This window comes from Loxodonta africana, chromosome 4 (assembly GCF_030014295.1).
Source record: "Loxodonta africana isolate mLoxAfr1 chromosome 4, mLoxAfr1.hap2, whole genome shotgun sequence".
NCBI classification, from domain to species: Eukaryota; Metazoa; Chordata; class Mammalia; order Proboscidea; family Elephantidae; genus Loxodonta; species Loxodonta africana.
This window is the reverse complement of record NC_087345.1, coordinates 79,554,616-79,575,624: the sequence shown is the minus strand read 5'-3', so window position 1 is coordinate 79,575,624 and position 21,009 is coordinate 79,554,616. Positions and strand designations below refer to the sequence as shown.

The window sequence follows — 21,009 nt, the reverse complement described above, 5'->3', positions numbered from 1 at the left end:
TTGGCTGCCACCAAAAGGTCAGCAGTTCGAATCCACAGCAACTCCTTGGAAACACTATGGGGCAGTTCTACTCTGTCCTATAGGGTCGCCATGAGTTGGAATTAACTCGACAGCAATAGGTTAGTTATCCAGCGAGCTTGCTCAAAAGTGGCACTTCACCAGTACTGAAACATTTCTTCCGACATAATTACTAGAACAGGCAAACCCAGAGACTGAAAAGAAATCCATTTGCTTGTACAGGTATCTTTATTTGAAAAGTTAAAGATGCTCTGGCACATACAGATCTGGGCATTGGGATTTTGACTTTGGGGTGTATTTGCAAATAACTTCAATGACTTGTTGGCTAAATAGGTTTTGGAAATGCCTGTCTTAAAATTAAAACAAACTTAGATCCTGGCACCAATATTAAATGTTTTATGCTTAATATTTTTGTTATCTTACTTTTGACTGTTAGAGATTCATGCATTGTTAGTACTGAGGCTTTTAGACAGAAGGCCACAAAACCCCAAAATTGGGTGGTTAACATTTTAGGTATGAAACAACTAAGGAATGCAAGGATGAGAAAAAATGGAGCATATGCTATGATTTGCAGACCCTGTTGTATCTATATTAAGTAGCTGAATGTTAGGCAAAAATTGGTAGATAAGTTTTTCCGGGATATTGGCACTATCTGCCTTCTACTGTGGTCTTGCAGTGGGCACGTGTTTTTTCCTGCCTTAGAAAAGCCCCTTTTCTTTCTTCAGTTGGAGCTGTTTCCAGCCAGGTAGAGCAGCAAATTGCCCTCTTGTGATGCCAAACACAGAAACAAAATCCTGTTCAGAGAGGTAATTCTAAGAGAGAAAACAAAGTTTCTGGTTAGAGGGAAGACATGGCACATATTAGTGCCAGTGGAGTTGGGGGGTGGTGGAAGGAGTCCTAGAGTGATCCTAGAGCAGAATGCATTTTTCAGAAACTCTGTACTAGACTTATTCATTGGAGAAGTCTTCATGTTGTGGAGTTCCTTTTTTTTGTTTTTTATATTGTAGTTTAGATTTAGATGAAGGTTTACAGAATAAACTAGCTTCTCATTAAACAATTAGTACACATATGGTTTTGTGACAGTGGTTACCAACCTCATGACATCAACACTCTCCCTTCTTGACCTTCGGTTCCATATTACCAGCTTTCCTGTCTCCTGCCTCGTCGCCCTTGCCCTTGGGCTTGTGTGCCCCTTTAGTCTCGTTTTGCTTTATGGGCCTTTGTAATCTTCGGCTGAAGGGTGAACCTCAGGAGTGACTTCATTACTGAGCTAAAAGGGTGTCCGGGAGCCATACTCTTGGGGTTTCTCCAATCTCTGTCAGGTCAGTAAGTCTAGTCTTTTTTTTTTTTTTTTGTGAGTTAGAATTTTGTTCTACATTTTTCTCCAGCTCTGTCCAGGACCCTTTATTGTGATCCCTGTCTGAGCTGGTCACCATCTAGTTGTGCTGGACTGAGTCTGGTGGAGGCTATGGTAGTTGTGAGTGGAGTCCCATTTTGGCCTGTGGAAGAAACTGACTGGATTTAGTGTTCTCACAGTCCCAGCTGGCACCAGTTTCTTGCCAGAAGGATAACAAAAACAACCCAGAAGGACAATAGATGGCTATATATTGTATATGGATTATAGACATTAGATTTTGTTGGAATGGCTTTATGCCCTTAACTACCATTTTTGGCCAGAAATTTTCAAATGTAAGATCAGGTGGGTCTTGTTGGGAGAATAAAACTCTCCTAACATTTATTTATTGATATATTTTGTATTCAAGTAACGATTAAGATATGGCTTCTTTCAAGAAAGTTGTAGTCCAGATACTTAACAGTTGGTTAGATAAGACATTGTGGAAAATCCAGAGACCCTTCCCAAATCAAGTCACTCAAGGGGAAAATCAGTATCATGAATCTATTCGTTCAGTGAAAACTTAAAGCCTACTTCCACTATTTGCCAAGCACCATTTTAGGCGCTAAAAAGCTGAGAATGTCCTGGTGAACAAGACAGAAAAGATCTTTGCTCTTAAGCATTTTACTAGTGGGGAAGACAGACAATGAACCAGTATAAGGGGACTGGAGGGGGCAGTGTTAGACATGTGGTCAAGGAAGGTCTCCCTGGGGAGGTGACATTGGAGCTGAACCTAAATGACAAGGAGGAGCTGGCTCTGTGATGACGGGGAAGAATGTTTTTCAGGCAGCAGCAAAGGTAAGTGTAAAGGCTCAGAGGCTGGAATGAGCGTGTTCGAGGCACAGAAAAGCAACCACTGGCTGAAGAGTAGTAAGTAAAGAAGGTAGTGATCAATGAGATGAAAAATCAGAGGGGTGAGGAGGGGGGCCAGACTGTATGGCAAAAGGACTGGATTTTATTCTAAGTGGAAGACATAGAGGTGTTTTAAGCCGAAGGGTGTCATCTCTTCTAAAGGATCTCTTTGGCCGTTATGTGGGGAATGGATTCTAGGGACAGGGTAGAACCCAGTTGGGGGACTATTGCAGTCTTCCATATGACTTGGACTAGGCTGGCAGCGGACAGGTGGGGAGGAGTGAATACAGACTAATAGATAGATGTGGGAGGTGAGAATCAAGAATAAGCCCTTGGGGGGAAAAAAAAAAAAAGAATGAGCCCTGGATTTTTGGCTTGAGCTACTGGGTAGCTCAAATGTTTGCTGAGGACCTCCAATGTGCCAGAGCTGTGGTAGGCCGTTTACTGAGATGGGTGCTTCACTCACCGAGAGCTCCACTTGGCATCAGACACAGTGCCTTCAATCACTCACCTCCTTTTTGGCAGGGTTCACATCCTCAGGCAGCTCCAGGTTCTTACTTCTCAACAGAACTTCTACAGGGTAATATTTGGGCTCGCTGTCATCAGAATTCAGGGGGAGGGTCACGTTCCTCATGTCCTAGGTAAGATGAGACAAGAATGTAGACACAGCAAAAAAGACTGTTCAGTGTTTATGGAATCACGGTTCTCTGTGTATGACACATAACATTTGGCTTATACTACCTCACCCTTTGTGATCAACTTTCAGAACAATGGACTGCAAACTTGGTTGCCTGTTAGAATCATCTGAGAATCTAAAAAAATTCAGATTTTGGAGGCCCTTCTCAGGAATGCTGATTTACTAAGTCTAAGGTAGGTCCAGGGATTTTTTTTTTTTTTTTTAACAGCTCCTTGGATAGTATAGATATATAGCCAGTTTGGCATAAGTGCTGTGTTCAAATCTCATTGAAATATTGGGATCACGTACCATTCCTTGGCACCTTTACTTAGGCCCTACATTCCCAGCCTTTAACTCCAGTCATACTTTTAAAAATACATTTTAAAGACGCTAATCACCATTAGCGTTGGAATCTGAGTATGTAGAGCACAAAGGATAAGTTTGCCAGATGGTTTAAACACCTGGTGCCATGCACGCACCCTGATGTTAAAGAGCTGTAAGGTTCCTGGCAGAGTCTCTGCTTCCCTTAGCCATTAAAATAGAGGGAGATGACCTACATTTCCGTGGACTTCACTGTCAGACACTGATACAACTGTCACTTGGGTTAGAAGCTTATTATTTCTGAAAAATATTGCCAGTAAATTTAATCTTTCCTGAATGGCAGAGAAAGTTGAATAATAAAATTAGTTTTTGGTTTTTTTTTTTTTTTTGAACAGCAAGTCTGTTTTAAATCCTGGAAGGTAGTAAAATAAGGAACTTGGCTCTGAGACCTGCTTTTCTGTTGATTAAAAAAAAATCTTTATATCAAAATAGACAGCTAGAGTAATACTAAGAGAGACACAACAGGGTTTTGCCCATGTAGCATCTGTGACATTGCTGTCTGTCATTGGCTCTGGTTGCCTGTGTGACTTGCTTCTCTAAGAGCAAACCCAACTGTCTTAGTTATCTAGAGCTGCTTTAACAAAAATACCACAAATGCGTGGCTTTAGCAGACAGAAATTTATTTTCTCACAGGTTAGGAGGCTAGAGGTCCGAATTCAGGGTGCTGACTCTAGGGGAAAGCTTTCTCTCTGTTGGCTCTGGAGGAATGTCCTTGTGTCTTTTAGCTTCTGCTTCTGGGCAATCTTCTCATGGCTTGGCATCTCTTTTCCCTTATCTCTACTCTGTTTGCTTGTTTAATCTCTTTTATATCTCAAAAAAGATTGACTCAAGATACACCCTACACTAATCCTGCCTCATTAACATGACAAAGGCAACCCATTCCCAAATGGGATTATAACTACGGGCATAAAGGTTAGGATTTACAACACATATTTTGGGGGGAACATAATTAAATCCATAACACAAACTCACAGCAGTGATTCTTATGATAGCAGCAGCGTCTCCCAGCTCTTCTTTTAACTGTTCATATGATTTTCCTGCCTGAGAAGAGATAGAAAACAGAATAAGGTGTCCTCAGGAGAAGCAGAAAAAAAAAAAAAAAAAAAGCCAGGGAATCAGAAGACAAGTCAGAAATAAGCAAAGATGACAACTCCCCACTTCTGGGGCCATGGAGGATTGGAAGGTGCTGAAACATGCACTGCATTCTTTAATGGGTCCGCTCACTTCTCCAAGCAAGACTTGAGAAAGCAGTTGACTAAGAGTCAAAAATCCTGTGTCTATGAGCTAACTGCCTTTAGACAAAAACTTACCTGCTTAGCTTTCTTGTCCATAAAATGGGAAGCATAATACTTGCCCTGGCTATCTTACCAATGGTCGTAAAGATCAAAAGATAATGTGTTTGCACGCACTTTATAAACTGTTACTCATACACACTGCTTATTCTTGAGACGAGCTATGAATTCCCCAACTGGACTTACTACCATGGTGGGTGTGAATGAGAAGAAAGTAAAATGGAGGGTGGAGTGAGCGTGGAGGAAACGGGGTACTGGTTTTACTCAGCCCTTGAGTCAGGGCCCTGCCTTCCCACTGAGCTCTTAGTTCTGAGTTCCCTGGTGGTAAGAATGTCTTCTCCATTCTTTTTGTTCTTACACTCCAAATGTGAGGGTCCCAGGCCAGGAACCAGCCTGTGAAGGTTGGAGGCTCAAACCCCTGTTTAATGATCAGGATTGGTGTGTCGGTATCTCGGCCACTGGGGTGGGTATGCAGGTATTCCTGGGCCATAGTGAGGGCTCTCTCCTTCTCTGTGGCATTCGCCTCAGCCCCAATCCACAAGAACACCTGTTATGGTAGGGAGTTAATATTTTTTAATGTGTTTGTACCAAAAATTTAAGTACTAGTTCATACACACTGCCCTGTCTTTCCCCTTCAGCAATTAACAGCCTTAGAAAACTTTCCCAGCCCAATTGGCTCAGCAGAGAGAAAGATTTTCCCAGAATCAGCTTGATATTTGTGATTTTAATTGCCACCCATGTGTATCTCCCAAATCTATATCTCTAGTCCTGAATTCCCTTCTGAACTTTAGCTTACTGAATCCGGGTGCAAAATACCTCCTTTTGGCTATCTCTAAGCATCTCAAATATAACACTCTTCCTTTCTAAACTCATGTCTGAGCCTCCTCTCTTGGTGAGTGGCATCCATCTAATCAACTAAGGCAGAAACCTGGGAGTCATCCTAGATGCCCCCTACATCCAGTCAGTCACGGAGGCCAGCCGACCTTCCCTCCTATGCATTTGTCAACTCTGTCATGGTCCCTCTGTCCCCACTCCATTGCCCTGATGCAGGCCCTCAGCAGGTCTTGCTGAACTATTATAATAGTCTACTGCCCGGCCTCCCACTATGTGGTCTTTTTTTTCCCTCCCCTCCACCCCTCCTTCTACAATTACTAGAATGATCTACCTAAAGCACACGCTGATCCTGTTGCTCCCCTGCTTTAATTTTAGTGAATTTTCAGGATAAATTTCAAACTTCCTGACAGGGTTGGTAAGGCTCATACCTACTTCGTCAGCTTCATCTCTAGGATGCTCCTTAAGTCTATTTGATGTTCTGATAATATTTCTTATTGTGTCCTTTATACTATAATCTTTCATGCCTTGCTTTTTCAGTTGTGCTGTTCCCTCTACCTGGAATGTCTTCTCCACTCTTCATTGCCTTGTGAATGCCTACTCATCCTTTGAGGTTCAGCTTAGGAACTGTCCCCTCTGGGAAGTCTTCCCTCAGTCTCTAAGCTATGTTAACCAAAAATCAAACCAAACCCGTTGCTGTCAAGTCAGTTCCAACTCATAGCGACCCTATAGGACAGAAGTAGAACCACCCTATAGAGTTTCCAAGGAGCAGCTGGTGGATTTGAACTGCCAGCATTTTTGGTTAGCAGCCGTAGCTCTTAACCACTGTACCACCAGGTCTTCTAAACTATGTCGAGTGCCCCTAATTTGTGTTCCCATCCTATGGTACCTTGTGCTTACTTCCATCATAGTAAAATGATGTTTCTATGTCTGGTTTCCCCCATTAGCCTGTTAACCCTCAGGGCAGGCCCTTCACCTTGGTGACACCACACCTAGCCCAGGCCTAGCTCAGAGGAAGCGCAGAGTTTGCTGAGCCAAACTGAAGAAAATGGGGTGTAGAGAAGAGGTTGCCTTGAAAATATACCTTTCACACCCCATTGTTCCATAAAAGGTCTGTGTCTTTAGACTTGGAATCTGCTGCTATTGATCCTAAGAGAACAGAGTGCATGATAATATAGGATGGTCTGCTTTTCCCAAAGCAAGCTGAGAGTTTTAAACAACATTCTATTCTTTCCAACCCTGGAAAAAGGTAGGCTCTTCCTTTGGTCACTATAGACAGATGTGACTGTGAATGGTCCAGTGCTACCCTGGTGTTTATTCTAGGGTGAGATATTATACAAAAATAACCTAAATTATATCATTTGTTCCGAGTTCTCTGGATGTGTCTTACCTGATCCCAGGTATCCAGGAGCATCACATCACCAGGGTTCAGGTCGTCCTGGGTGAAGTCTGTGATCTCAGTGACAATGAACCGGCCAGTCTTATTGGAACATTCAAAGAGACGGGGCTGGACATCTAGGATTTCCTTCTGTAGTCTGCAATACAGCTCATTTAGAGGAACTGAGCTTCTTAGAAATTGTTTTTAAAACTGAAAGGGGCCTTAGAATTCGTGCTGTTCTCTAGCCTGGGAGGCAGGGGGAGCCAAGAGGCAGGGGATGCTGTGTTCCCATACCTTTTGTCATTGGCATAGGGAGCTTTCCCTCCCAGTATGTCCCAGAACTCTGCTGGCTCCTGGCCCTCAGCCACAGTGTCCTCGGTGCCATCGCAGAGAAGCCCAGCCAGCTCCTTAGCCATTGCCCGCTCATCCCCGCTAGACCCCTGCGAGTGGGTGTGGAGAGCACAGATGGTTAGTCTCACATGGGCACATTGATGTGGAACTAGAAGCTTCTAAAACGCATAGCTCTGTGGCTGGGGTCCAGCTACCAAACCACAGTACCTCAGACAGTGAGACAGGTTTGTTCTTCAGTGCTCTGAAGAGGGAAGAAAAAGTGTGGCAAGGAGCCGCACCAGACTCTAAAACCCTCAGTTGACAAAGCACCTTTTTTCAGTGGAATTCTAATGCCTACTTTTGATTCTCTTCTTTTTAGAGGAAAAAAAAAAAAGTTTATTTTTCTAAATTACAAATAGTAAAATTCACTCTTTTAGTGTACAGTTCTATGAGTTTTTTAAAATGCATAGAATCGTGTTATCAATACCACCATCAAGATCTAGAACATTTTCCTCACTGCCCACCCTAGGCCCCCTTGTGCTAAACCTTTGAAGTCAAACCTTCCTCCTTCCCCCTCCTCTTAACCTGTATCCACCGATCCATTCTCTATCACTATAGTTTTGCCTTTTCCAGAATGCGACATAAATGGAATCATACGGTACGGTACGTAGCCTTTGAGTCTAGCTTCTTTCACTTAGCATTGCATTTGAAATTCATCTACCTTGTGTGCATCAGTGACTCTTCCTTTCTTATCACTGAGTAGTATTCCATTGTGTAGATGTACCTCCGTTTACCCTTTCTCTGATTGAGTTGTTTCCAATTTTTTGACAATTATGAATAAAGCTGCTATAAACATTCGTATACAGGTTTTTGTGTGAAAACAATTTTCTGCTTCATTTGGGTAAATACCCAGGAGTGGGACTGCTAAATCATATGTGTATGTTTAACTTTTTAAGAAACTGTCCAACTGTTTTCCAAAGACAATGTATCGTTTTGCATTCCCACCAGCAACATGTGAGAGTGCCTGTCTCCAGTCCTTGTTGGCACTTGATATTGTTTTTTTTTAGCCATTCTAGTAGGTGTGCAGTGGCATCTCATGTGGCTTTAATTTGCGTTTCCCTAATGACTAATATTGTTGAGTATCTTTTTAGGTTCAAGTCTCTTTTGTAAAACAATTTGAGTGTTTTTTTAGTACATATGCAGATACAAATCTGAATTGACAAAAGCACAGTGTTTTTGTTGTGTTTTAGTGTCCTGCTACAATCCACCAAACCGGTGTGGAAAGATTGTCTTATTTCGCCTTCATCCCCGTAGAAGTTTGTGGGGTACCTCTTGCTGTTAGTGAGTTTCTCAGCAGAAGCTTAAAAAACCCAGTGCCCTTGAGTCGATTCCGACTCATAGCGACCCTATAGGACAGAGTAGAATAACAGAAGCTTAATTGTGGGGAATATTGGTGATCCCCTTGAAGAATCTTTAGGGAAAAGCCTCCTCTTGTGAGAACTGCTCCAGCCTACTCTTTAGTCCCTTTGACCTTGTTGACTTGAGCTGGGCTCAGGGCTGGGCTTTCAGGGGCTGATCGAACCACTGGGCCCAGCCTTCCTACCTTGCCGTACCACAGGTAGTGCTGTGCCTGGGTGCGCAGCAGAAACACATCATTGGAGTTTAGGGAGGAGGCGAAGGCTGGAACCTCCACTGCTTTGGTGTTAGATTTGTCATTTCCTTGAATCTGGAAGAGCCTTATCGGAGGGTCAGGCTCGTTATTTCCCTTCCGGGAAGTCCCACCCTAGAGAAAAAAAGAAAAGCAGTGTCTGGATCTTAGGAACACCATGTGAGAAGAATGCTGGCTTGCCTTTTGTGGAGACTGTGATGTTATTTGATGCCTTCTCTGCCCTCAAGGAGCTTCTAGGCTAATGGAGAGACCAGGGTGAGCTGAGTTATGGTACCAGTAATTTTATTTTTCATTCTGAGAACTTTATTATATGCCAGGTTCTGTGATTGGTAATTTACTGACATCAAGTCATTGCTCCTCATAATAACCCTGTGAAGTAGGTATTATTATCCCACAGAATAGATGAGGAAAAAGGCACAGAAACCTAGCTTATAAATGACAGGGCTAAGATTTGACCTCAGGGTTGTGTGATGTTAAGGACATGACTTCATCAACTGCTTTGTAGTGTTTTAGCCAGGAGTTCATGGGAGAAGTGAGGCTTGAGTTGGGTAGAATTGGAGAACAGAGGGCACATTCTGGTGGGGAGGAGAGGAGGTGGGTAAGGCACATGTAGGTCTAATGAGGAGACTTACCTGTCTGGAGTGTTAGGGAGTTGAGAGAAATACACCTGCACAGGTCATATAGTCAGATTATGAAAGACCCAGAACATTAGGCAGTGGTTTAGACTTGAAGCTCTAGGCAGTTGGGATTCGCTTAAGTGTGTGTCTACACAACCCCTCCTTCTCACCGCTCCTCTCCTCTACTGTAGCCCCCTGCTGGCCCATTATTTCTGAACATTCCTGCTAAAGGTAATTTTATCTGGAGGTCCTCACCTCAAAGATAACCAGCTTCCCTTTGAAGATGGCCATGAAGTGGCGTGGCTCCTTTCCCATGGTGACCCGAACCTGCACGGGGGCCCCATCAAACTGCTGATCCACCTCCACTGCCTGGTATGCGGAGGCTGCCAGCTCATCCTGGGAGGCATGGCGGCCCTGCAGAGTGAGAGGAGAGTGATCAGCCTCTCTACCTCCACCCCAGCTCAGCGGCTGGAGGAGTATCAGGGTCTAACACCTCAGGCCTACCTGCCAGATGTACAGGATATAATGTGGCTTCCCATTCACCTTGTATGTGTAGAGAATCAGATAGCAGTCTCCCCCATAAAAGAAGCCATACCACTGATGCTCCACGGGGACCAACTCCAGGTTTTCAATTCTCCAGACCTGGGTGTAGAAGGAGACACAGTTCCTCAAAAATGAGGGTCCTGTTAGGAGAGATAGCTACCTGAAGGGACTGGGCCATATCAACAGAGAATCCAGGTGGTGAGGCACTAACATCCACCTGAAGAACCCTGCCCTCCGGCTCTTCTTTCGCAGTGGTGAGGGCGCAACACATTTGCATGATTTGAATCCCAGGAGGAACTGGATCATCCCTGCAGCTTGGCCAGGTGCACCCCCATCGAGGCTCTGTCTTTGCTAACTGAGAGATGATTTGAATATAGCTGCCAGGTGAGTTACCGATAGCACATTTGGCTATCTGCCTTTCGCCTTCCTGAAGAATTGTGGGAGGACTGCAGACTTGTAAGACCCCTGGAGAATATGACCAGGCACCAGAGGTGAAAAGGAAAGCAAAGCAGACACAGAACCACCTGCTGCCTCCTCTATAGCAAGAACCGTCGAGTGTGCCGGGGCTGCCTGCCCTGAGATTTGAATCATTGGCTTACCTCAGCTTTCCCATTGCCGTCATCAACCATTCTTTCCTGGGCAGCCACCTCTGGCTTGCTGTGCAGTACAGTCACATCAAACTTCTCCTGGACAACTTTAGCTGCAGGAAAGGGGTTGAGAAAAGCCAAGTGAGTGAGAAGCATTGCTACCTAGAGATTTCTGGCAGTGAGCGGATGATCTGGAGGGCAGTCTCACCGATTTTCCCAGTGCTGAACGTTTTCCCCAGGCCTGCGGTCCGGTCCTTCACTGACCACTTCTGGAACAGCTGCTTGAACATGGCCGACTCGGCACCATCGTTTACAGTTTCTATGTTGGTGCTGCTGGGGTAGCCCTTCATCTTGATGAAGCTCTGAAGACCGCCCCACCCCCCCGCCCCAGATAGGTGCGTCAGTTGGAGCATGCACTGGGTTCTTTGCTTTTGGGGGATCCCCCCATTTGAAGCCAGTTGGTAGGTTCGTTCCCCTCTGGGACTCAGAATCAAATTTTGAATCACTGCTGCCTAGGGATCCAGCTATCTGCCTCAAGGAAAGAATTGAGTGGAGTGTTTTGGTATTCTTCATTAGCATGTCATAATTATGGTTATTATTAACTTTTTGCAAGGTCCTCTATGCCGTGTTCTCTTAGCACTCACTCCACTGGCTTTGCATAACGCTAATTTGCTCATTGTGTTGTTAGCACATCTTGTTTGGTTTACCTGCATAGGTCTGAACTATATCATAAACTCCTTGAGGACAGGGCCATTAACCTTGACACGTGAAAGCCCCTTCAGTAGTACCTACTACCTCTTTTTCAGCAGGTACTGTGTGCCAGGTACTGTCCTGAGTACCTTACAAATATAATTTAACCTCACAACAAATTCAGGAGATGGATATTATGATCTCCATGTTAGAGGTGAGGAAACTGAGACTCAGGTGTTAAGTAGTCTTCCTGAGATCACTCATCTGGAAAAGGCAAAATCCAGACTTGAATCCCAGTTTTTCTGTCTGAAGTCCATGTGTAACCACAATACTATATGTCCAAGCACCCAGAATGGCTCTCTGAACAGGTATGAAGTGTGACCGACAGAATTACTTGGACTATATTGCACATCTGTAATTCCTACCAGGGCTTTAGACATGGCCATCTGTTTCTCAGCCTTTGTGGCTCCTTTTCCTTTCCACACATAGATCTTGGTTCCACTTTGGTCCAGGATGTAGCAGTCCTGAAGCAGTCAGGGATAAATGTGGTTACTGCTGCTCAGGACCATGAAGAAGGCTTTTCCCCAGGGTTTGCCTCTGGAGCCAGCCCTGACCACCCCAAGCTCAGCCTACCCAAGCTCTACTTACATCATGGTTCAGTAAGTCTTGGACCAGAGGCCTTGTGGCAACCTCTGTGACCGCCAGCTGCCCAGCTGAGTCAGAGACACTAGAGAAGGGAAGAGGTTAGCCTGTGCTACAAAGCATCTTGTAGCCAATTTGATGTTTTTCCTGTTTCCTCGCCTTGTTTTAGTGTGGAGTTTCTGGGTAGAGTTTGACTTCTTAGAACAGGAGTGGCTTGAATTGGAGACAGGAATGTGATGGACTCTGGAGGAGACTTTTGTGCTTTTCTCTCCCTCAAACATTGCTCTTTCCATATCCCTGAGCATGTAGACCAGAGTAAAGGAAGGATCTCCCCAAGAGGTCAGGAAGAGTTGCTAACAAGAACAGAAAATAGCTGCCTCCTTGAGTGGGGGAACACCAAGGTCCTTTTGGGAGCTGCATTTGAAAAGGACTGAGAAGAAAGCCAGGTGGCTGCACCCAATATGAAGAGCAAGGCAGAGGTGCCTGGTTTTCTAGGGGACACCTTCCTCCCATTCCAGCTTCCATCCAGCACCCAGGTTTATCTACTCACTGGTACAGCAGGATGTTTGATTTCTGCTGCTGATCTATGATCTCATCAGGCATTGCAGGCTTGATAATGGAGCGTCGGCCAAGGGTGTCCTGAAGGACCTTCAGCAGCTCTGGGCTGTCCTCCTCCTTGTCTCCCTCGATCACTCCTATTTCAGCACGGCCCCCTCGCTCCCTGTCCCGAATATCCTTTGCCAGAAGCATAGCCTGCCAAAAGAGCCCAAAGAACCACTCAGCTCATCTGGGCCCCGTTTATGTCTGATGGCTTCGGATGGAGCAACCTGGACCCCAGACGTAGGAGTTATTCTGATGCTGAGAACCCAGGGTGATTAGTCACAGGCTCACAGACTTGACCTGTCTCCAAGCCAGGGTCCAGTGTTAATCTTGGGGAAGAGCCAGCATGGAAGGAGTAAGGAAAAGGCACCTGAGAGAGTGCAAGCCCCACAATCTGGCCTGAGAAGGGGAGACAGTGCTAAGACTAGAAATAGCCATACCTTCAGGCGCTCCCCACTGTTGCTCTCTGGGCCATTCCATTGGATGATGACCTTCCCAAGGTCCATCAAGAAGACATCACCTCGGTTAAAACTGTCCCAGCTCATTTCTACCTGCAAATGAGAGCTAGGCATTGTTTGGGGGGAATTCTTAAGTGCCAGGTGGGGAGGGCCTGGGCCAGGACAGACAGTGGACAGGACTTACCTCCGTGGCCTTGATGTTTCTCTTCCCCTTCACATGTAGCAGCCGTTTCACATCGTAGGTGTTGGTCTCCACATGCTTCATCCCTGTGGCCACACCCCCCTTCTTGTAGCTGAAGGAACATCCATTCAGTTATTTACTGAGCCCCTGCTGTGTACTAGGTACTGGAGAGATGGTTGTGAATCATGCAGATGCAGCCTCTGCTTGTGTGGGAGGTGGACAATAAATAAGCGAGGTGTAACTGCTGTCACATAAGTAGACTTGTGACTGTTTGACAGGGTGTTCAGGGAAGTCTCTGAAGAAATGACATTTGAGCTGAGATTTTAAGATGAGCAGGAAGAGTGCCCTGGGCAGAGGCAGCCTCAGTTACAAGCCCTTGTGGCACGAAAGCACTTGTTTTGTTCTAGGAACTGCCGGAATATCAGTGACTGAGGGGGAGACGCGCCTGAGGGGGCAGCAGTGGCATTAAGGACACCACAGCTCTAAGGCTGGTATCTGTGTAACCAGCCCCTGCTCTCTAGTCTCTGGCACTCACCCCAACCCAGCATCCCACTCTTTTAAGGGAATACAGAAAGCAATGCTGGAGCATAGGGGCTTTGTCTTTGGCCCAGCAGGTCCTCAGTTAGAGGTGATTGCAGACTGTGAAAAGAATTCTCTAGTGCTTTGGAATTCCTTTGTCTCCACCCCTTTTTTTTTAATCTCAAGTGCAAAGATTTGAGTAGACTAAACTCAGTTCATGGCACCTTATCATAATTGCTCTTTACAGGAGCCCTCTCTTGTTTTAAGTATTTACCTCTTCCCTATTGTCTACGTACCTCACTCACAGCCCTTCCCTGCTCTAAGCAACCATCCTAACGTGCTTAATGTCTCTCTTTTTTAATTTCATTCTGATAAAATGTGTCCTGTTGTTTTGTATGCATGTACCTTTTTTTAGAACAAATTGATCTTCTGTTATACATCTGTCTGTTTCTTCCTTTGCCCACTAAGCACTGTGTTTTTGAGATCTATCCATGTGTTATGTGTATAGCTAACCCATTGCTTCCAGCTGCTGCATAGCACTCTGGTGTGCATGGAGTATTCTCCTATCCAGTCTCCCAGTGATGGACACCTGCGTTGCCTGCAGCTTCCTGCCTCTACTGATGACCCTGCTATGAACAGTCTGGTTCACGTTCCTTTATTGACCTGGGTGAGCGTTTCTTTGAGATATATGCCCAGAGGTGGGATTTGCCTAAGTGGCATCAGACCGCTATCCCCAATGCTGTGCTAGCCCCCACTACCACCAGCAGGGCACGAGAACTCTTGTTTCCCTATAGCCTCGCCAACACTTGGCACCACTGAGTTCTCTAATTTGGACTACTCTAATAGGCAGAAGCAAGGATGGCGAGACTTTGTCTCGTGTACTTTGGACATGTTATCAGGAGGGACCAGTCCCTGGAAAAGGACATGATGCTTGGTAAAGTAGAGGGTCAGTGAAAAAGCAGAAGACCCTCAGCGAGATGGATCGACACAATGGCTGCAATGATGGGCTCAAACACAGCAATGATTGTGAGAATGGTGCAGGACCAGACAGCGTTTTGTTCTGTTGTACACAGGGTCGCTATGAATTGGAGCTGACTCGATGGCACCTAACAACAGCAATAATAGGCTGAAGTGATAGCCTTGTTTTGATTTGTATTTTTCCAATTACTTTCTTTATATGCTATTGGCCCTTTGGGTTTCTTCTTTAGTAAATTGTTATTTATGGCCTTGCTCTGTGCACAACTACTCACATGATGCCCTGCTTGAAGTAGCCATGGAAGGTGTCAGATTCATGGCCCTGGACCTCTCGGTGCTGCACGGGGCTGCCTCCCAAATAGTCGTCCAGCTGGGTGGTGTAGATGGCTGCACAGCTCTGCTCATCCTGAGAGGAGTCCTTCCCGATCCAGTAGTGGATGTCCTGGGAAAGGAGACTTCCCACTCTCCGCGTCTGGGATGTAGCCAAAGAGATGAGGTCAGAAGGCGAAGGCAGCTCACCTCCCCATTTGCCGCTGGCGGGGGAAGATGGCAGCATACCTACAGTGCCTTGTATCCTGTCCTGGACAGGCTCAGGACCTCTCTCCCTCTCTGCAGCTGTCCTGGGCCCTGTGCAGGCCTGCTATATGGCTCGAGCTCTGGCGGCCCAAATTCCTCCCCACATTTGGGGACAGCAGACAGACAGCTCTTTGTCCCCAAAATAAGTGGGGATCAGCAGGGATCTTGTCAGAGTTGGATGGTAAGACTTACTGCTCCCTTTGCTCCCCTGAGCCACAGGCCCTTCACTTCCTCAGCTAGCACGTGCTGATCTGTATACTTGTGTGTGGCTCTGTCTGTGCCAGTCATTTGGGAGATCGTTTCCTCAACTAGAAGGAGCATTTTGAGGCCAGAGATGGGCCTTGCATTGATCTGACCTTCCTCTGCTCCACTTTAGTCTGGGGCCTGGGCCCCAGGAGGGAGAAGTGCTGCTCATGGGCTGCTTGCTAAGTTTCAGCTAAAGCCCTGCCCCTGCCCTCTGAGGCAGCACCAAAAACCCAGGCTAAGGATGGCCTTTGATAGCACAACACCGATGAAGGAAACAGACAGATAACAGGACCTGATTACCTTCCCTCACTAGCACCCATGTCCCCGGAGCCCAAGGACTGGTCTCAGGGGTGAGGCTGGCAGGGATGTGGGAGGATGGTACTCACTGAGAGGACAACGTAGCAGTCCCCCTCATAGAAGTTGCCATGGGCACTCAGAGGCATCAGTGCCAGCTCCATTTTCTGGAAGGACAAGGTGTGTTTAGGCTGTATCCCCTCCCTCCCCACCCCCACAAGACTCCTCTCCCGACCATCGTTTGGCACAAGCCATGGGGAGAGCTTGATGAGACCTTACAAGGTGCGGTGGTCAGTCACAGGATTCAGGTGGCCACTCTTCTGGCTTCTGCTGAGCTCTGCCAACATCACCCTGGGTCTGAATTAGGGTCTCTGTCCTGGTTTCCCCTCACCTCATCCTCCTCCCTGCTTCCTGCTTGCTCTTATCTTGCTGTATTGTGGGCAGCCCTGTGAGCCACCTCTAGCCCTTTGCAGGGAAAAGAGTTGGATATAAACTATCCAATAAAAAGCTCTGACTCTAAGCAGCTGCTGCAGTGACTCCAACACTGTTCCCCAGCTCTCATCACTGACCACCCCTGTGTGGCCAAGACGTGAAAGAAAGTCGAGATCGTGCAGAGCTGTGGGAAGTGAGTGCCGGCATGTAACATGCTCCGTGCTGAGGTCCCATATTTGGAGTCAGTTGGGTTGGGGCCCTGATTTGTCACCTGTATGTATGACTTGTCCCAGGAGGGCCACTCGCACGGCCTCAGATTTAGATTTTCTTCACCATTTCCAAGTGAGGAAACCTGCAGCCATACTAGTGTGTGTTATATACAAAATGTGCATGTTAACATAAATCAGAGACTCCTTCAGCCCGAGACCAGAAGTACTAGATGGTGGCCGGCTACCACCAATGACTGCCCTGACAGGGAACACAACAGAGTCCCTGATGGAGCAGGAGGGAAGTGGGATGCAAAACTCAAATTCTAGTAAAAAGACCAAACTTAATGGTCTGACTGAGGCTTGAGGAACCCTGGAAGACATTGCCCCCAGACTGTTAACCCAGAACTAAAACCATTCCTGAAGCCAACTCTTCAGACGAAGATTGGACTGGACTATCAGATACAAAATGATATTTGTGAAGTGTGTACTTCTTAGTTCAAGAAGATACATGAAACTAAATGAGCAGCTCCTGCCCAGAGGCAAGGTGAGACGGCAGAAAGGGACAGAAGCTGATTGAATGGACACGGGAAATCCGGGGTGGAAACGAGGAGTGTGCTGTCACATTATAGAGGGAGCAACTAGGGTCACATAACAATGTGTGTATAAATTTTTGTACGAGAAACTAACTTGGGCTGTAAACTTTCACTTAAAGCACAATAAAAAAAAAAGTGCATGTTAAATCTAAAAATGTTTAATATACCACAATTTTTGTAACTGTTATAGTACCTGTCACCTCTTCCATAAACTGGGAGCCTTAGAAAACGGAACTGACCTGAGCCTCTGTGAGCTCTGAGTGTCTGGCTAGGAAGCTGGGACTCCCTCCTAATTGAGGACAGTGAGGTGAGGGGTCACCTCTGGGTTTTGTGCAACAGCAACTGATCGGGCTTCGAGGGGATCCCACATCTGGCAGGTGGAGCTGCCCTGGTCAGGGAGGTCCCCAGCTACAAATATCTGGAGCTGAGAGTCACCCCAAGGGGGCAGGCCCAGATGGGAAAAGAGATGAGCAGTGCCCATCTGAGTAGTCCCCCCACCACGCACACTTTGCAGGAGCCAGGTGCCTGTGAAGGACATTTTCCATTTCTCTGACTGAAGCAGCTGGGAGCCTGCAGGGTGGGCCCCACCCATCTCTCCAGGCATTTACTGCAAGTGCAGACTCACTGAGCAGATGGCTGGATAAAGGGCGAGCTTATTTTTGCTTGGAGCATGGCTCTGCAGGGCTAGGAGCATTTCCTCCACCTGCTTCCTGCACCCAGGAGGGGCCAGGGCTGGGAAAACATGCACTTTGATGCCGTCTCTGCCCCTCACTGTTGCCAAACCAGACTGAGGAGTACTCAGGGCGGTCATCTGCAGACCTGGGTGCCAGACTCTGCCCCAGACCGAGTGGTGAGGCGTCCATCTGCCCTCCCAGCTCACCTCTATTCTCCAGGTGATGATCCCAGGGTTGTCGCCCACAGCCCTGAAGGCGCTGCTCAGAGACATGGTGTTCGTCTTCCCAGGACTGAAACGTCACAGAGCAAGAGAGGAGATGATGCCTCTGATGGCCTGCATTGATCCAGCTTTCTCTTAAGTCACTTCCCATCTCTGGTTAGCGACCATGCCGTGTCCTTGTGGCACGTCCCGCACCATCTCACAAATGGCAGGGGAAATGACTTGTCCAAGTTCACTTGTGAGCCTGACAGGCACAGGGATCCTACCCAGAAGTTCTGCTTCCCACCTACCACTTCCCTCACTAAGAGCTCTGGTAATAGCTGCAATTATTTCCGTAGCAGTTGTAAATATGTGCAGCCCATTGTTGATATACTTTGCATATGCTATCTCATTTAATTCTCTTAAGGTGAGTGTGAGTTATTTTCTTCATATACCGTAGTAAAGTTCAGAGAGGTTACATAGAGGTTCAGAGAGGTTAAATAACTTGCCCTAGCTCACACACTAGAATGAAATTCAAATCTGACCCTGAAACCTGTGCTTGCAGCCACTTCGGTATGCAGCAGTCCTTCCTAAACTTTTCTAACTTCAGTGGTGCATGGTGGGTGGACGGGCACAGGGGCACATCCAAACTCGATAGCCTTCCTCATCCTCGTTGCCTCTACCCCTCCCGAGACTCCCTGCTTGCCAGATACTCTCCACAATCGACTTTTTGACCTTCTCTTTGGGCTTTTACTTTACAGACTTTTTAAAAAACTGTCTTAAAATTCAAACAACGCTTCCTGCTCCTGTCGTAAGACTGATATATTCCCTGTGCCTTGCAGAAGGGAAAGGAAAATGGCGAGGTTGTGGGGGGACAGAGGGTCCAAGGTGCCGGCAGGGGAAGGCAGGTGTGTCCTGGTCTCCTCTGTGGGCAGCTGCCCTCCTCACTCCCTCCCACATGCAGACCCCCAGAGAGTTGGAGCTCTGGCTGTGTCCTGCCCACTGAAGCAGATGCTCTGTTGCAAGAGTCACCTCAGAGAACTCAGAGGTCTCCAGTTCCTTCTGGACGGAGCAGGAGGTTGGGGAGAAGGGAGGAAGTGGTTAAAGAGCCAGTTGTGTGGGCTGTGCACCGTCTGTAATTAAAGGTGTGTCTCTGTGTCTTGAGTTAGGCACCTACACGTGCGCATGGTCAAGTAGGGGCTGTGTAAAATTAAAATGCCTGGCTCCTGCTCTCAGGACGCTTGCAATCCGATGATAATAGGCAGAACAGATGAACGCTAGTTTCTCCCAAGAGGCAAAGGAGAAAAGACAGGATTGATGAGCTGTAGGGTTTACATGGAATAAAAAACCACCTGGCAAGGACTGTATGGATGTTTGCTACTTGGACGCCTATTGTGCTTGTGAAGAGAAGCATGTCTGACCATTCTTTCCTTGAGCCTTGGCGGGTGAAGCCAGGTTTGGATAGCATGCGCCATTATCTAATATGTACTTTGGCAAAAAACAAAAACAAGCTCCCTTTGTCTACTGCTCTAATAGGACTAAAGCAAAGCAGTGATGTGGAGCAGCCAGTGTTTGAGCTTCTAATTTGATAACTTGCCCTGCCCCACCCTGTGCTGCTCAGAATTGCCAGGAAATATTTGTTCGGGTTTTTTTCAGACCCTAGATTTAGGTCACTGAAGGCAAATGGCATGACCCAACTAGGGGAAGGGGGCAAGGGCTAATGAACTCATTTTTTGGAGATGGGGAAGTACTGACCTGGTAAAATTAGTGAGTCTCAGAGGCCAAAAGCAGACCCATTTCCCAGCAAGGGAATTAGGAACTGGGAAGCTTACTTGACCAGGTTCCCCCAAATGCAGGAGAGGATATGCTCGATGAAGTAACTCCCCGCCACACTCTAACACCCAGAAGATGTCATTCCAATTGTCATATCAAAGTCCCCAAAAGTGGGCTCTCTCCCTCCTTCCTCCCCAAGTTCTAGTTTATTAATTGAACACCATTTGAGAGGACTACAGACACCCCTAGGGTGGGGTGTAGTTTTGAAAGTCCAGCATGAAAGCCAGCAGCCCCTAATACGCTCAGATACTCCCATGGAGGAACCCCAAGCAGAGGAAGCTGGTTTGAACTTCTGCCTTGCACCATACCATCTTTCTCCCAGGAGAGATAGGGGGACAGCCTTCTCCATCTTTTTCAGCTTTTGCAAATGTGCTCTTTTCTGCTCAGTGGTCCCTAAGAAGGGGCCTCTGAGAAGTTTGCAAAACTAGTCACAAACTCCTGGTTCAACTCTTGAAAAGCCTCATCCTCAAAGACAAAGCCAAGGAAATTTCAATCTCCTTTTGTTTCTTCCTTGTTCAGTAGGATTGCTCTACTCATGCAGCCATAAACCAAGCAGACCTTACCTTGCCTTCTCTCCCACTCGATCTTCTTAGTTTTCTGGTGAGTAAGCAGCAGCAGTACTAAAGAACCACCACCCCCAAACCCCAAAGCAGGAGGCTCCAGGCTCTGCTGCTTTAGCTTACTAATGGCTGCACAGGCACTGGTTATATTTGCTTGTGTTTGCATCTTAACCGCATTTTCCTAGTCCCGGCCAATCACGGCCAACCTAGCCCTGGGCTTGACTTATTCAAACCAGAGGGAAAGCTTTATCTGTTCCTATTCAAAACAGCAAAACATGAAGAGCAGACTTTTAAAGGCTTCTTTTTTAACTCCCGCTCCACGCCCTGATCTAATTGATTTTTTAAAAGTGCATAGCCCATCAATAATGCAGGAAAAGGGGTGGGAGGAAATATGAAATTTGCCATATTGTAGATATGGATGCATTACGCTGATGACAGGAGAGGCAGGGGCTGGAGTGCCATCCTTTGAGCACCCAGGATGTCCAGGCCTCCCTGAGAAGTTTTTGGGCATTTCTCAGAGGTGAAGCCTGGGAAGGGCCAGGAGAATGTTATTAGGTTGTCCAGTTTTGCTCCTTGGGGCCACCGCAAGCCATATATCAATCTGTTTGAGTGACTACTATGTGCTGGGAGCCGTGCCGGGCTCCTGGTCTGGGGACATCAGTGAAGCACAGAATATAGACAGACTCCTGTAACCTTGAGCAGAAGCCCAGTGCTGAGTCTGTGGCGGCTCGTCCAGCCTGGGTGCCACAGCTTTATCACC

At 46.7% G+C, this 21,009-nt stretch overlaps 1 protein-coding gene across 1 annotated transcript; it reads right to left on the bottom strand.

Moving 5' to 3' along the window:
• Window positions 1-192: 192 nt before the first annotated feature.
• Window positions 193-20,948, bottom strand: AVIL (advillin). Its single transcript, XM_003405168.4, has 19 exons — window positions 17,863-20,948; window positions 15,841-15,915; window positions 14,908-15,104; window positions 13,142-13,250; window positions 12,940-13,050; window positions 12,450-12,652; window positions 11,906-11,984; window positions 11,683-11,781; window positions 10,776-10,929; window positions 10,580-10,680; window positions 9,942-10,079; window positions 9,693-9,851; window positions 8,755-8,934; window positions 7,116-7,261; window positions 6,834-6,978; window positions 4,971-5,159; window positions 4,293-4,361; window positions 2,775-2,900; window positions 193-830 (listed from the first exon to the last, which is right to left on the bottom strand). Exons 1-19 carry the CDS (start codon window positions 17,926-17,928, stop codon window positions 717-719), a joined length of 2,460 nt encoding a protein of 819 aa, XP_003405216.1. The 5' UTR covers window positions 17,929-20,948; the 3' UTR covers window positions 193-716.
• Between the last annotated feature and the right edge of the window lie 61 nt (window positions 20,949-21,009).